General features: G+C 29.9%; 1 protein-coding gene across 1 annotated transcript; it reads left to right on the top strand.

The window, feature by feature from the left end:
* Nucleotides 1–907: 907 nt before the first annotated feature.
* On the top strand, nt 908–18032 carry LOC132747968 (uncharacterized). The gene is made up of 12 exons (XM_060737504.1): nt 908–1372; nt 6761–6880; nt 7837–7979; nt 9677–9774; nt 10293–10393; nt 13404–13594; nt 14092–14268; nt 14697–14804; nt 15312–15506; nt 15889–15989; nt 17342–17438; nt 17841–18032. Exons 1-12 carry the CDS (start codon nt 1177–1179, stop codon nt 18030–18032), a joined length of 1719 nt encoding a protein of 572 aa, XP_060593487.1. The 5' UTR covers nt 908–1176.
* The last annotated feature ends 183 nt before the right edge of the window (nt 18033–18215 follow it).

The raw sequence follows: 18215 nt of genomic DNA, 5'->3' as shown, positions 1-18215 counted from the left end.
GCTTATGTTTCCCGCTATTGTGGGACTTTTGCATATATTGAAAAATAAAATCTGAATCTGAACGTAGTTTTTAAAGATATCATTTGTATCATAATCATTTATTAATAAATTAACGAGTAAAACACTTAACAAATTGTAATTAAATACCAACCTTGCTAATGGTATTTATCACCCATGTCATGTTTTCTTTTTTATCAATAGTGCCTGGTGTGTATGTTGATAACATTGTCAAGTTTTCTTTGTCAGTAAATATTACCTGGTGTCTACATAAAGTAACTTTGCTCCACACTTGATTTATTATGTGATACATACGTAATGGCATCTTTATACAAACGGACATTCCATTTAGCCTACTTCTCGGCGGAAAGCACATTCTATTACAAATACGAATTAAACGTTAACTAAAAGGAAAAAAAATAAAAATAAGAAAATGTTCATCATTAAAATGTTCTTTTGGTTTGTTTTATTTATTCATTATTTCCATTTGGGTTTTATTGTTGAACGGGTGTGTTTCAATCATTTAAATATTTTGTCTGATTTCTTCTCAAGAATCGTATTTGGTGAGTTCGCCAGTTTATATTAATGCCACATTTGCCGACTGTCTGGTGAATTTTGTTCTCTCTTATTGATATCAACTTTCAAAATTTTGTGTACGTTATGTATGAGTGTTTGGATTTTATCTCAAATCAAACTTTTAATGCATGTCTTTAAAGCAGTATCTATCTGAAAGCATCGCCCTCATATAATTGGTCAGCATGAGTTAAACTTTCTGTTCGCTTGTTGTAATCAGCTCAATCAACATCAGAAAGACTGAAAGCATGGGTGAATCGAAATAAATTTCTATAACGTTAATGAATTCTTGATGCGCATAAATTCATTAATGAAATTGGAACTATTGTTTGAACGATCATTGATGGTTAACTCCGTAAATATGGTTGAACAATTGGTTGTTGAAAATAGTATAAATTCATTTGAAATTATTCCATGGTTTAGTCATAATAACATCGAATTTTCAGGTCATGAATATTTTCTATGATTTATATCAGGATTAAATTACTACACTTATGCTAAAATCATCACTTTCAATTAGACACTCCGCAACAGATCGTGGACGTAATTCAAATTTTGCAAGAAGCTAGTTTACTATTGATTATCAATGAAATGTAGAGAAAATGAATGTTTACATCATTCAAATTTGATAGAAAGAAAACAAAATCGTGTTATGTTTTAATAGGAAATACACTTTACACCTTTTTATTAATAATATGTTATTGTTTTGATGCAATGCATGGAATATATTTTTCAACATGGATCTTAATACTGATAACCCTGGGGAAAATATTAACTTCTAGTGAGGACTCAGTAATTGTTGGTAAGTAAGACAGGTGTGATACTATTTTATAGCATAAAGTCATCTTGTTAGACATATTATTTTCATTTCGGGTTATAAACAACGTGCACATCTTAATCTTGAGGAAGGGAAGCTATTTAAAAAAGGCAAAAAATTACAAATGAAGAATATAGAATTCAATGTTTTAAATGACGCATTTCCTATTGTTTTTTTTATCTTATTTCGTAAATAGGTATAATCAACTGATTTGTACTGAGCTTATTGTTTTTTTCCACTATTAGGCTTTATTGGAAATTTTCTTTTTCGTACATTAAGGCAGATTTTTAAAGCCTCTTGCAAAATGTCAATAGAATGTCTAACTCGACAGACAAAGTGTATTCCATTAATCATTTCACATTGCATTTACATAGATTCAGTTAAATGGTTATGAATAATGTCCATGTACCACCGTTTGATTGAGAATCTAATCTCACTAATTACTTTTAATGGAAGTTGTATCATTATATCAATTAATACCCGGTCACATACATATTTCGACTAGACTGCATCAGAAGCATTCTTTGTTATTGAACATATTTCTATGCATAAAATATCATTTGTAATGATTAATATTGCTGATGATATCATACAAATATGTTAGCTAAACTGCGTAGTTTTGTTGTAACACGTCAAAAATACTGTAAACAATCAATTCAACTAATTGATTGACTACATATAAACAATAAAATACTCTGGAATTAATATTCGTTGTAGTCGCTTTGATATGTGCTGTTAAGTTTAATAAATATATTTATGTTAATTCTGTGAACACCAGAGCTTTAAACTTGCCTCGATCACTCTCGGGTCCGATTGTTGGTACGAAGAAACATGATTGTGACCAAGTTTTGATTCGAACCCATGATGTCTGAGCTGAGAGGCAGACAATTACCCAACAAAACCACTGCTGTATTTCATTGTGTATTAACAGCTGAGTGCTAAACAGTGTCTTACAATCCTTTGGAGAGTAGCTTTATTGTGTTTATTGTACATGTATTACAATTGCCAAAAGAATCTCTTGTTTAATTGTCAATTAAAATCGCAGCGTAATATCAAAAATCGAATAATATAATTTGATACAAAATGGTTTGAAATAAGGTACGAGAGAAACAGCAGGAGAGGACATGTATGAAAGATAGATAAAACCGATTTGATAGAATCTGCTAATCTCGGGTCATAAGTTCAACTTCCTTTTTACCACTAGTGTCAGCTTAAGTCATATTTAATTTGCAATTAGTACGACTAACTAGAGATGTAATAACAATTTACTAAATATTGAAACTGTTATTACAATTGAGTAAATAGATAATCTGATATAAAAACAAATTGAAAGCAGAAAATTGTTTATTCTATAACCTATTAATATAACATATTTACCTAATTGATTTACCAATGTCATATTAGCATTGCAAAATCAATCAAAGTAATGTTTTATGGATATACTAAATTCAATTAAGCACACACAATACTTGAACCCTAGAATGCTGATTAAAGTAACATATTTTAAACAAATGCTTAAATTATACTTCAGAGAATAGTACAAGTGACATTATAATATATAAATATCAAAATAACTTAACAGGATTCCATTTACTATATTTTCCTTTTGCCTGACACTATTATTTTTCGTTTTTTTCCATCACTTAAGTGATATTATGCACATCGAAGTGCAAATGGCAAGTGAACAGGTAAAAATAAAAGAACTTGACATTTTGCCATTATTTTGTTCAATTTGTTTGATCTCACTTTAAAAAAGTAATCAATTTTTCATGTGTCTAATTGAATTTGCTATAATTATAGTTAAGAATATATCGTTAACACTGGGCATTCATTTTATAATCTTAATAGTTTTAATATCGTATCATAACATTTTTTTCATTATTAATTATTTTCGAATTAACTTATTAGTTTTTTCCAATCAACTTGATAGCGGACAAACGAGCATAAAGTCACTTTAAATAAAAAGATACCAAAGTCACTTTTCCCTCATATTCTTTGGTACATTTTACTTAGATGCATCATTCAAACAATATTTATTTCTACACAAAATAACAATATACATGTATATATAAAATGCAATCAGAATTATGTGGAAAGCGGAAAGCTTACAAAAATTCCTTTCCTACGTTTCTTAGTTTATATATTAAGTGATTTTTAAATGGCCAGGAAATTTCAATTTGATGCTTATTAGTCATTTAATAGTAGAATACTTGACGCCAGTTTTTTCACTGTTTTATAAGTAATTACGTGTTCTGTGTTAAAGATACTCGGGATCTTTCTGTGTAAAGGGGCAAATCGCCAATGAGTAATAAATCCAACAGAGAATATCATGTTTAGGCGTTTAAATTTCTGAATTTGTTAAAATCAATCAAATTAAAATGCATGATAAACTGCAATTTTGAAAGAAATACTTTAAGTTTCATGCACATTACTGTACGTTTGTTTTAAAACGAATAGGTAATTATCTGTTATTTGTTGGTTCTTAGGTCCAATCTCATATATTTAATTAAGTCTTAGGAAAGCTTACTCATACATTATTATTTTCAATCAGACATTCCAAGACATTAGAATAGATACATTTATTCAGATATTTCAGAAGCTAATTTGATATTGATTACCATTAAATACATGTTGCGAAAAAGAATTAGAGCTTAATTCAATGTGGAAATGATAAAAGACATAAGACCGTGTTTTGCTTTTCGAAGTAAATAATTACACTTATATATTATTGTGTACTTATTTTGAAGCTATGAAAAGAATATATTTTTCAACATGGATATTGTTAGTTATATTTCTGCATATAAAGTTTGCTTTCAGTGACAACGGCTTACTTCTGGGTAAGTGAGAGTAACCGTAATTCTAAAGTATGTTTTCTGAAAAGAGCATATTTTGTTACAGTTTCGACAAATGAATATATGTTTTTTATTTCTTATTATGATACGATGTATTTTACTAATTTCGGAGGGTGCCACTTTTAATGCCGACAAGTAATGTTTTTATGATATGCTAGATTTTTTGGTGCTGTTTTAAATGGCGACGAGTAGTTATTTAATGATATTCTAAGTATGTAGTGTGGTGTTTAGTAATGATTTACTAATATACTGGATATGTAGTGTGGGACAAGTAATGATTTAATGATATACTAGATTTTTTGGTGCTGTTTTAAATGGCGACGAGTAATGATATAATGATATACTAGGAAAGTTGTGTGTTGTTTCTAAATGGCGACGAGTAATGATTTAATGATATGCTAGATTTTTTGGTGCTGTTTTAAATGGCGACGAGTAATGATATAATGATATACTAGGTATGTAGTGTGGTGTTTTAAATGGCAACGAGTAATGATTTAATTATATACTAGATATGTTGTGTGTTGTTTCTAAATGGCGACGAGCAATGATTTACTAATATACTAGATATGTAGTGTGGCGTTTTAAATGGCAACGAGTAATGATTTAATTATATACTAGATATGTTGTGGGTTGTTTCTAAATAGCGATGAGTAATGATTTACTAATATACTAGGTATGTAGTGTGGTGTTTTAAAGGCGACGAGTAATGATTAAATGCTATACTAGATATGTTGTGTGTTGTTTCTAAATAGCGATGAGTCATGATTTACTAATATACTAGATATGTAGTGTGGCGTTTTAAATGGCAACGAGTAATGATTTAATGATATACTAGATATGTTGTGTGTTGTTTCTAAATAGCGATGAGTAATGATTTACTAATATACTAGATATGTAGTGTAGCGTTTTAAATGGCGACGAGTAATGATTTACTAATATACTAGATATGTAGTGTAGCGTTTTAAATGGCGACGAGCAATGATTTACTAATATACTAGATATGTAGTGTAGCGTTTTAAAAGGCGACGAGTAATGATTTACTAATATACTAGATATGTAGTGTAGCGTTTTAAATGGCGACGAGTAATGTTTTACTAATATACTAGATATGTAGTGTAGCGTTTTAAATGACGACGAGCAATGTTTTACTAATATACTAGATATGTAGTGTAGCGTTTTAAATGGCGACGAGCAATGATTAACTAATATACTAGATATGTAGTGTAGCGTTTTAAATGGCGACGAGCAATGATTTACTAATATACTAGATATGTAGTGTAGCGTTTTAAATGGCGACTAGCAATGATTTACTAATATACTAGATATGTAGTGTAGCGTTTTAAAGGGCGACGAGCAATGATTTACTAATATACTAGATATGTAGTGTAGCGTTTTAAAGGGCGACGAGTAATGATTTACTAATATACTAGATATGTAGTGTAGCGTTTTAAAGGGCGACGAGCAATGATTTACTAATATACTAGATATGTAGTGTAGCGTTTTAAAGGGCGACGAGTAATGATTTACTAATATACTAGATATGTAGTGTAGCGTTTTAAATGGCGACGAGTAATGATTTACTGATATACTAGATATGTAGTGTAGCGTTTTAAATGGCGACTAGCAATGATTTACTAATATACTAGATATGTAGTGTAGCGTTTTAAATGGCAACGAGTAATGATTTACTAATATACTAGATATGTAGTGTAGCGTTTTAAATGGCGACGAGTAATGATATATTGATATACTACGTATGTTGTGTGATGTTTCTAAATGGCGACGAGTCATGATTTACTAATATACAAGATATGTAGTGTGGCGTTTTAAATGGCAACGAGTAATGATTTAATGATATACTAGATATGTTGTGTGTTGTTTCTAAATAGCGATGAGTAATGATTTACTAATATACTAGATATGTAGTGTAGCGTTTTAAAAGGCGACGAGTAATGATTTACTAATATACGTGTACTAGATATGTAGGCGTGCTGCTTTAAATGCCGACAAGTAGTGATTTAATGAAGTACTAGAAATTTAGGCGTGCTGCTCGTTATGGCAACGAGTAGTAATTTTATGATATAAATATATATGTAATATATAGGCTTGCTGCTTTAAATGGCGACAAGTAATGATTTATTGATATTCTTGATATGTAGAATCGTCAGAACCTATGGTAGACATTCCTTATATACTATATTTAATACATGTATACGGTAAATAGCTTGGGTTACCGAGGATGTATTTGTAGGCGTGCTACTTTAAATGCCGACAAGTAATGATTTAATGATATATTTTATATAAGCATCCTTTAAATGCCGACAAGTAATGATTTAATAATATATATTATATTAGTATCCTTTAATTGGCGACGAGTAGTGATTTAATTATACACTAGATATCTAGATGTTCTGTTTTAATGTTTGAATAATATACTAAAAGTATAGACGTACTGCTTTAAACAGCGACAAGTAGTGACTTAATGATTATAATCATTACTCCATAATGTTTTATATTTCAGGTATTATAGCAAATGGAGCAGACAAAGTGGAGACAAGTAATTTTTCCCGGCATTCACAGACAGTTCAGGTTGTTAAATATTTCACTGACACTTCTCAAGTGTTCAATATATACCGATCAGGTAATGAATAAGACGATATGAATTATTTATAAGTAAATAATAAATGAATGCTAATTTAGAATTTGCATTGTCGTGCACATTGTTCTAAATTTCATTCAAGTTTGTCATAATTATTAATCATTTATTAATTTGTTTATTCCAAAAAAACGTGACGTTAAACATAAAAATCATTTAAAAACTATTTATATTTCTATTAAACTAGCATTTAAAACACTTATTTTCTTCCCAAGCACCACTGTGTTGATTTGGATCAGATTAAAGATACAGAAAATATTTACGGACACAAACAGGCATCTTAAAAAGCATCGTGTCATTTATTTGGTGTATCACAGCCTGTTATGTCACTCAGATTATTATGTTGATATCATGGCAATAACATTTTCTTGAAGTCGCATAAAATCAAATACAAAAATGGTTCAGTTACAGAAATTAATAGATAAATGCTTGACACAAATGCTCCTATATGAATACTGTTATACACTTCTATAGATTGCGAAATATTCGCGATATTTTATTTATGGTAATATTTGCAAATTGAACACATCGCAAATTAAAAATATCGCGAATTGTTTTATACATTGTGTCACGGAAATTCACAAAAAATATGTAAATGAAATTAAGATGCTGCCTCAATTGTTTTATGTCATAGGATCCTGCTTGAATATTTGTTCATTTCATTACACTTAAAGAATATCAAGTATGCAAAAATGTATTCGAGCGTATTTTACTTGATTTTACTAGATGAGAGCAAACAATTTTTAATCTCATTTAAAAGTCAAAGAAATTATAATTGATACTTCCAATTATCGACCTTATATGCGGCACAGTGATGGGATAATTTTAAATAGTACCGACTCAGGTATTGTATTATGATATTGTAATCAAAAATGTTATACTACAAAATAAAGTTGTTATAGTTACGTTGCATATAAATGTAAAACTTGTATGTTTTTCAGTCCGTAAGCTGGATACCAATTCAAGCATTGACGTCATTGTGATGATGGACTATGACAGCTCTGTTTTGAAGGTTCCCAACATTATGACGTCACAGAATAAGAAGATTCTTCCGATGGGAGCAAGACCAAAATATTACGAAAATGTAATTAGACTTATTGCTTAGAACTGGTTGGTTCCTGGAACGGATTCGAGAGTCTTACAATAAGCTTATAGCTTCTAACACAATCGAACTTAAATAAATTTGTATAAACTTACTAATTATCGGAAAGAAAAATAGTTTTGAAATATAATGAAACTGTTAATCAAAACATAATGATGGCAACAAAATGTATCAAAATGTTATCATCGAAAATGATATATCATTACAATGTTATTATCGTAAAGAAAATACATGTTGTATGTAAATGAAATTATCGTAAAGAAAATAGTGTGAAAATGTCATTATCGTAAAGAAAATAGTATCAAATTTATTATCTTAAAGAAAAACAAATCATGATTAATAATATGAAATTTAAATTGACGCAGCAAAAAATTATCAGACGTAACTATCTTAACACATGTAGTATCAATACGTGAGTATGGTAATACATAAAATAATATCAGATTTAAATAAAAGTAACAAAAATATTATCAAAAAATGATTATCATTACCAAAATTATAACAATTTCTATGTTGGCACATTTCTGCCACCAGATAACCATATAACTAACTAGTTAATTAAGAGGTTACGTAACTAGCTAACCTCTTAATTAACTAGTTAGTTATGTGGTTAACTAGTTACGTAACTAGTTAATTTTAATCAATAAATAAAAGACCAATAAATGCATGTTAGTGCCTACAACTACCAGCCTTTTATTATTCTACCAGGTTAATATTAAGATGTTAACTAGTTACGTAACTAGTTAACCTCTTAACTAACTAGTTCATTAAGAGGTTAACTAGTTACGTAACTAGCTAACGCTTTAATATGAACTAGTTAATTCAGATGTTAACTAGTTAATTAAGAGGTTAACTAGTTACGTAACTAGGTAATCACTTAACTAACTACTTAACTAAGAGGTGAACTAGTTACGTAACTAGTTAACCTCTTAATTAACTAGTTAGTTAAGAAGTTAACTAGTTACATAACTAGTTAACCTCTTCATTAACTAATTAGTTAAGAAGTTAACTAGTTACGTATTTACGTAACTAGTTAACATCTTAATTAACTATTTATTGAAAAAATAACTAGTTACGTAACTAGTTAACCACATAACTATCTAGTTAATTATGATGTTAACTAGTTACGTAACTAGTTAACTTCCTAATTAACTAGTTAGTTATCAGGTTATCTGGTGGCAGAAATATGCCACCATAAATTTTATTATCGAACTAGAATCAGAATGTTATAATTTGAAAATATCATCAACATGTAATTATTGTTAGGAAAAACATTATCAAAATATATTTATTGTGGCATAAAATATTATCCAATTATTATAACCGTTATAAGATGTTTATAATAATGTATTTATCATTACTTAAATATCATTTGACCATAATTATTGTAGCAAATGTGATTTATTTATTTTCGCATCTAGTTTTACAAAGATATTTAATGATTGACAAACATTTTCAAAAAGGTAACAAATAGATGAATTTTGAATTCAGATCATTTTTATTTTCATTTTGCCATCAAAAGTAACGTAAATAGCATGGACATATTTCGATTTGACTTCAGAAAATGAACATTTCATATAAGCATATAATCGTAGACACTTCAATGTGCTGTTTTTACTTAAAGCTTAAAGCTTTACATCGTCATCAACAGTAAAGCAACCATTCTACTTCTCTTCAAGGTGCACACAAAGAACAACACTTGCAAGGACAGTAATTTACTCCCTATTGAAAAGGATGTGTATTGTCTGCCAAGTACAAATGGTAGCCTCATTCATAGGTAATAAGCATTTTATAAACTTTTGAGTTTTGATTCGAATGTCTCTTTAATCAATTAGATTATAAATAACGTGTTACGATAAAATATGTTGAAAACATGTAACTTAAAACACTGTAACACTAAAACTTCCATGCAAAAATTGATTCCAATTAATTATTAGAATAATATTATTATGGCTGAAAAGGGGTAATTGATATTTGATTTTCCCATCGTTTATAAGGCTAGGCTTACATTTATGGCGTCTGGTCCATAAGTAATTTGTTCCATATACATTGTTCAAAGTAAGATATCAAGACAACGTTTTACAAGTTTCAATTCTATCAGAATTCAGCGACACCTGACATAACATTAATACTGATGTTTCCAGTATTGGCGCATTCGGGTCATGAAAAAAAACCCCACAAAAGACAACAACAGCAACGACAACAACAACAACAAAAACTGTGCTTAAAAAGAAATATACAAATTTATGTTAATTTAATTTAATTCAATTTATAATTTACGTGCATTGTTTTCAGGGATACTCTTCTGTTAAGACAACCAATACCCAGGGCAGTTTGTTCAATTGTAAAATCCCTCAAATGGAAACATGTCATAATTTTCTACGAAAGTGCCACAGGTGAGAACTCATTAGAAAACTAGCTCACACTTATTTACATATTTTATAAAGTTACATGCGTACTCTGTATTCTGTGATTAAATATACTTAAAACCTGCTTTTGTATATGTTTCGAGGGATTTTCATAATTTATAGACATCTAAATAATTAATAAAAAAGTATCAATTTGTTTCAAATTTGTACGACAAATATAAACGATACATGTATATCAATATTTACTCTGTTAATGACAGCTCTATAAAATTGATTATGTTTAAAACACTTGTATAACTTATAAGACATATGTACATATTATACAAAAATATCATTCTGGCTTTAAATTTGTTAAACACCAAAATCAAACTTGTCTATATTTGTACATAATTATGCGCGAAAGCCACATTCTGAATATACCTTTCTGGAAATGAATTTGTAGTGTTAGTTTCAAATCAAAGTTTTAAGGTTTTTCTCAAAAAAGCGCAAACAACAAAGAGAATGGCAAAATTACCTTAAATATATTGTTATTATTATAGCTAAAAATAAAAAGAATATCAGAATAGCACATTGTTTTCGAAATGATTTTCATTTTGAGTTTAAGATGATGCCATGCATTTGGTCATTCAATGCGAGTAATGTTTTGCTGCGAATGACGGATAAACAAAAGTAACATCCTGATATAAGAATTCTGAAAATGATACGTCAAGAGCATAAAGAAAAACGTAAAAAAATAAATTATGTTTGGCATCAACAGAGCGTCAGTTACCGGTAATTTTTTATGAAATACAACGAAAAGGGTTATTATAAAATCAATCGCGCTAATAGAAAATAATTCAGATATAAAATCCAGATCTGATTACGTTTTTATGCATTATTAATGAATTTCGTATTCATTTCTTGTGTAAACGTTTGAACTTTGTGATATACTTGAAGGCCCTACATAGATAAGTTGGGTATCTAGTAATTATAATTTATCACTGAATGGTCTTTGTCAACTATATAATTGACATAGTATCCACCTTGGGAAAATGAAGATTGGAAAACTAATTACAGTTTGTAATTTCTAATCAACTTTCTAATTAACTAATATTTTATACCTCTAAGTTAATATCAATGGTGTCATATCTCAGATACTGTCAATGGTGTCGGATTCACAAATGAGCCGCGTCATGACAAAACCAACATAGTGCGTTTGCGACCAGCATGGATCCAGACCAGCCTGCGCATCCGCGCAGTCTGTTCAGGATTCATGCTGTTCGCTTACTAACTCTATTACAAGTAGAGAAACTAATAGCGAACAGCATGGATCCTGATCAGACTGCACGGATGCGCAGGCTGGTCTGGATCCATGCTGGTTGCAAACCCATTATGTTGGTTTTGTCAGGACACGGCTCAATTTTTCTCAGAAGAATACGAGCTAGTATCTAATATGGCAGTTGATAGCATTTGTATGTACTGCATTATGTCAAATACACCGTATTGCTCTTTAATTGAACTTTTTTTAAAATGCAAGCTTGTTTTATAATTTGAAGATTTACTTTATTCATTTTACCCGCAAACTTTACAATTCCATTGTGTTTTATAGGGTGTACAAGTAACTGGCAAAAAGTAAATTTCCATCCTGCAGTCAGGTTATTGTCATATTCTTTAGTCATATCTGGACATATTTATAGCAAATGCATCTCTTTAATGTATCGCACATTTAATTTTATACGAAAATAGAATTTAAACGTTTCTGCACACAATATTAGTTTACTTGACAGGTGATTTCTCGCGCATGCATCATTCTTTTAATTGAAATACAATTGCATGATTTGTTTTAAAGTGATAAAGTTATTTTTATATAATGACAGCCGGATGCCATTTTAAACATTTAATCAAATTTAATCTTCAATTCTGAAGGTATTAGAAAAAATGATCCCGAAAGCATTGATTCGATTAAGAATCAAGTTTATCAAAGCAAATACATAGATTTTTTTAGTTAAAAATACAAAGGAATTGTCCAATCCAATGTTTTTAGCCTCAAAATAAGATTTTTTGTTGTAAAAATTGTTATTTTAGACAAATGTTAGCATATTAAGGCAATGATGTTGATACGACAGGTGGTCGTAAAGATATTGTGTCTTTAAGTTACACATATTGTAGTGTGTATACGCTGTAAAAAGTGAAATGATATGTCTTTAAAGGGAAATATGCCAGATGAACTATTATCCGTATCAAAATAGTAATTATACTGTATTTTTAGACAAAGATATCAATAATATGATCAACATTATTATTCCGCTACGAGTGTCAGTTTAAAAAGATTGGATTAAATATATTGATCTGTTTGTAGCTACATTGTTAAACTATATCTGTATTTCTAAGACATCATATTTCATCAGATTTGTAAAGTGGGAACATTTTACATCGTTAAATGCAAAGTTTAAGATTTTTCAATGAATAAAATCAAATAATAATTGAATTGTAGCGAACAGCGCTATCAGAGTCCAATACGGTGTTCCGTTAGGGCCAACGCGTTGTATCTGAGAACGAAAGGCCCGAAACATGACAGTACGATGGTGACAGTACGACAGTACGATGATGACAGTAAAATGATGACAATACGACAGTACGCGATGTACTGTCACTATCGTGCTGTTGTGTTTCTCAATCGTACTGTCGTATTGTCACCATCATACTGTCGCACTGTCACCATTGTACCGTCATGTTTCGCGCTTTTCTTTCTCTTAGAAAACGCACAGCTGGCCCTAACGGAACACCGTAGACCAAAACTAGACAAAATGCATGATTCCAATGTTTTCGGTGCATAAAATCAAATAAAATAATAAGACTTAGTGAACTGTAACGAACATGGCTTTTAGACTAAAACATGCAATAACTTAATCAGCATCACGAAACGTATGTATTTCTGCATGCAAAGTAAATAATCGGTTGTAAAAAGTCTACTTAACGTACTTTGAAAATAGCTTGCAATACTTTTTAATGTTATAATATTATATATACTAGTAATTAACGTCTTTCCATTTTGTAGAAGATGAAATATCCAAACTTGTCGATGACTTTTCTTCGGACGGCGTCATGTTTGCTCTCTTCAACAACGACCAGGTGGATGATATTCATAGCGTACTTCTAAACATATATCGGACAAGTATCGCCAGCAATAAAGCTATTAACATAGTTATTGTGTGTGGCTTCAGTTGTACGAGAGACATTATTAAAGCCGTATGTAAATTTATTCAAACATTGTTGTGACCTAAATAAAAAAAGCTGAAATGATATTTTCCTGAAATAGTAATGTCTGAAAGTGTGATTAATCATATCGTCTGTGATAAAATACACAACTGAACAACATATGATATCAAAAAAGGTAATGCGGCGTTCAACGACTGCATGTTTTAAGAAACATATATAAGAGAATTTTTATATTTTTATATTCTTCAACTCTTTTGAGTTTTTGTTATATTACGCCAAAGTACATCAAATGACACTGTAAATTTATTATGAATCAACAAGAAGTTAATAATATGTTTTATAATTTCATATTCAGAAAATGAGCAAGTTATTTGACAATGTTAATTTTGTGTTCATACTTTAATTATCATTATGTTTACAAGGTATTCGTATAAGTTTGTGAAAATATTGTTGCTGTGCTTTTGATTTGACTGTTACTCTTTAAGAATAAGAGTAGATTCTAACAATTATTTTATTTATTATAACAGGCAAATGAGTTTGATTCTTTGAATAAATTTAAAACGCTGATGAAAAAGTTCTCAAAATGGCTAATCGCTTTGCATGGATATACTCGCTACGCATCCCATGCATTGGTCACGTGTGCAGACGACCTTGATAACGTTGGAATTCTTGCAATTCCAGAAAACAAAGGAAGTATGATTGAGGTACCTTTTCATTTATGTTTTTAGACAACAACTGCAATGTAAATGTGCAAGTAATAATTGCGACTAAGGGATTGATTAAAATAGTTTTATTTGAATACACATTACCTTCATTTTATTCCTCCCTCGAATGCTTTAAGATTGTCTCGATGTTGTCACCGTACTTCTCATCTAAATCTAAATAAAGATAAGATTAAGTAAAGTAAACAACTGTTCCTAACTGATCGGTTGTTACTGTATCTAAATGACATATGTGTAAAGTAAGAATTAGGATTAAAAAAAAAAGTTTTTACATTTATGAACAAAACCTCTTTAAAACTTATCATTTGTCCTGAATGTTGCTAACATGATGTTAGAATTACAAGATAAAAATATCATTAATATAACAAGTATGGGACACCCTTTTATCAATTCAATATTAATTATTTTAGGATATATTCTACATCATTGAGAAAACTTTACTGGACACTCTGAGGGAGCAGATAATGATAGACCGTTCCGAGGCCTTTAAGAACGACTTTATTAACAAATTTGAAGAAGTAAGTTTACAGACAAGCAAGTTTTGTGTACGGATAGAAAGCAAAAACATTTATGTATTTGTTCCTTATGAATTTCTCATAATCTTAAAACATCATCTTTATGATTATCCTAAAAATCATCATCGACGACATCGCATCGTCTCTGTCGTCATCATCATAATCGTCGTCGTCGACACCGTTATCATTTGCATCATCATCATTATCTTTGTCAATTTAGCATCATCGTCACAATCATCATAATCATCATCGTTTTAGTCGTTGACATCATGAAAATCATCATAATCAAAATCTGAGTCATTATCATCAAATCCATCATTATTTGCATCATCATTATCAACATCATTATAATAATTATTATAAGACATCATCATTACAACAATGCAATTATTATAAAATTTAGAATTTTGATTATTATCAGTAACAACATAAATATTATCAACAGTAACTTTAACGTAAGCATTTATGTTATCATCTTTTTATTCAATATTTATTTATATTTGTACAAAGAATGTCCAGTCTTGGGATCCAATAAGCAAGTGCCAGTCTTACTATATTGATACATTGATTTGGTCAAGAAATGGTAGAGAATTTACCACTGTCGGTCATGCTGATATCAACGGGGACGTTTCTCTAAATTCTGACGTTTTTCCAAACCTGAAGTATGGCTACAACAAGAGGAAATTTCTTATATCAACTCTTGAGGTAAGAATTAATGTCATTAACATAGTTAATATAATGTAATTGTATTTGATAACAAATAATAAATATCTCAAGCACACTGAACATTCACCGAACATATGTATTCTTTCATACAGATTGGAATGCAATTTTCAATTTTTCGCTGGAGTTTTATCAAGATTAAAATCAAATTGTTAACTTGCAAATGTAAGTGTGCAATTATCTGAAGCAAATGTATAACGTAACAACATACCTTATCGTTACATCTATATGGTTCTCTGACATCATCGATTGCAATACTTTATGGTTTGAGTCTTTAATCTTTCACATTTAATGTTCTCATTCCTCCCCTGGGTTCTCACTTGCTCACTTACATTTACTAAGTGTAACTATTTATTGTTGACAGTATGCGCCATTTGTGATCAAGAGGAAGGTCAACGACACCTACATATATGAAGGATTCTGTATGGATTTGTTAAACGAGTTGGCGCATAAACTTAATTTCACGTAAGCATATACTAACCGTTAAGATTATAATATTCTGCTGACATTTTGATATATCATTTGTCTGACGTCTAAATATAAACTTGGCTGACAGTTTAAGATAACAAATGGCTGATACTTTGTGAATGTGTACAAGAAAATGAGTACATGTACCATTTTGTACTTATTTGTCCACTTTACTCTAATATAAGACATACTTACATCAGTGATTATTTCTGGAAATATCTTTCATATATAAAATATTATAATCTGATGTCAACTCAAGATATTGATACAATTAAGAAATTAACAACTTTTCTATATCTGGCGTTTAGAGAACGTGATCAATTTTTGTCTATGTTAAGATAATTAGTATTTATACTTTTCTTTGATAAATGTAGCGCTTAAAGAACACAATGTCTTTATTTTGATAATTAGTACCAATTCTATTTCTATGATAATTGTTGACATTTTGTTTTATATATTTCTATTATGTCTTAACCATGTCTGATTTGTAGCATCCGCAGATGTATATTTTGTATTATAAATCTTTATATGTGTATGGGCCGGTGGCCTTATAACTCAATAAAGTTTGATATGATATGTTGATATGATACTTAAATATAAAAAGTGAGTTACTAAAGTTTAAGATATCACTTGTTATAAGACGAATTCACATGATTTCGCGACATAGTATACGGTAGAAAATAGCACCGATTTAGGTAGATAATCTGTCAATGTAAATAATGGAAATGTTAAATGCATCAACCATCTCATTGGCTGTTGTCAACTGTTTATGAAGTCCCTTTGATTTTCTAATTAAGGCGATTAATCAGTATGTTTCACCCACTGCATCAGTAGAGAACAGAGGGACTTCACAAAGATAAAGTCACAGGTGACAAAAGGGGTTGTTTACGCACTTTATAAACATTCACTCTGTATCTATGAAATATTCACGAACAGTAAAACCTGTCAGAATCGCTGATATTCAAGTATTTTCTTCTATGCACATTGTCAAATAGACAATTTTGTGTTACAGTTTTCACACACTTTGACTGTCTTAATATGTTTGTAATAAGATAATGAAACGCTAAATTTGTCTCACAATTCGTTGTTTGCCCTTTGCTCATCTTTGTCATATACGATAAAAAAGGAACCTAAAAGTAAAATATATTATAGCACATCAAATGAAAATTAAAATAAAAGTTCAGACATTAATAACAAAAAGCCATTTGGAAGTAAATACGCAGACAATTTATTTATATAAAAAATTGAGGCCATATTTAGAATTACTTGTGAAAATAAAGAAATCTCCCTAAAAATACATACCAGATACGGAAATATATTGTTTTATCTTTCCGGCTTTTATTTATCAGTTATGAACTGACGGAGCCAGATGATGGAAACTGGGGGACAATTACAAGTGAGGAAAATTTAACGTTCAATGGTCTTGTTGGACAACTGCAAAGAGAGGCAAGTAAACAAATGCAAACCTTTTTTTAAATATAAGGTAACCAGGATTGTTACAAAAACATTTTAAAACAAACAATAATTATATAAATGTATATGTTAGATTTGAACAGGCAGATCAATATGACATCTTTGTCTATTAGAATATTGACTTTTAACTTACTAAATTTGTGCAATGGATCCAGAGACATTTATAATAATCATTATCTACATCTCTGATTGACCTGACTTGCTTTGAACTAGGATAAATAAGGGATTTATTTTTATAAAAAAAAAAAAACACAAAAAACATCAAGCAGTATAAGGTCTGACCAGACTGCAATGATATGCACGCCTGTCCCTTTTTTGCCCACTCATGTTTTTGTTTGCGTTTTACACTGAAATATTTTATTTGATGAAATACAGGAGATTGATTTTGTTGCCGCGCCAATTGCAAGCCAGGCAATCAGGAGTCCAGCCATGGACTTCAGTTATTCATACTACTACGAATATACTTCGGTCCTTGTGAAAAAACCCGATGTGAATGCAAGGAAGTGGAGAACTCTTATAGATCCATTAAAATGGGAGGTTCTTTTAACAATAGGTAAACAACTTTAGCAGCGATATAATGAGTGTTCTAAAAAGACAGCCATTTTATCTATGTAAATGGATATGATAGATGCAAATTCATAAAGCATCATTACATCATAAAGCAGACGCAAACATTTTAATTGAACGTATCCGCCTACTTAAAGAAAAAATAGAATAATATTTGTCTGGAGGTCAAGATAAGTTGATAAA

The sequence above is a fragment of the Ruditapes philippinarum genome, unplaced genomic scaffold (genome assembly GCF_026571515.1).
Source record: "Ruditapes philippinarum isolate M1 unplaced genomic scaffold, ASM2657151v2 ctg3377_1_1_1_1, whole genome shotgun sequence".
Lineage (NCBI taxonomy): Eukaryota > Metazoa > Mollusca > Bivalvia > Venerida > Veneridae > Ruditapes > Ruditapes philippinarum.
The sequence above is the reverse complement of the archived record's forward strand: the minus strand, read 5'-3'. Positions and strand labels throughout refer to the sequence as shown.

Excerpts from the sequence above, each read along its gene's own strand:
- LOC132747968 (XM_060737504.1), top strand. The coding sequence starts at position 1,177 with ATGTTTACATCATTCAAATTTGATAGAAAGAAAACAAAATCGTGTTAT. Across the intron at positions 10,394-13,403 it reads TTTCTACGAAAGTGCCACAG|AAGATGAAATATCCAAACTT; the intron begins GTGAGAACTCAT and ends TCCATTTTGTAG. Across the intron at positions 15,990-17,341 it reads GCGCATAAACTTAATTTCAC|TTATGAACTGACGGAGCCAG; the intron begins GTAAGCATATAC and ends TTTATTTATCAG.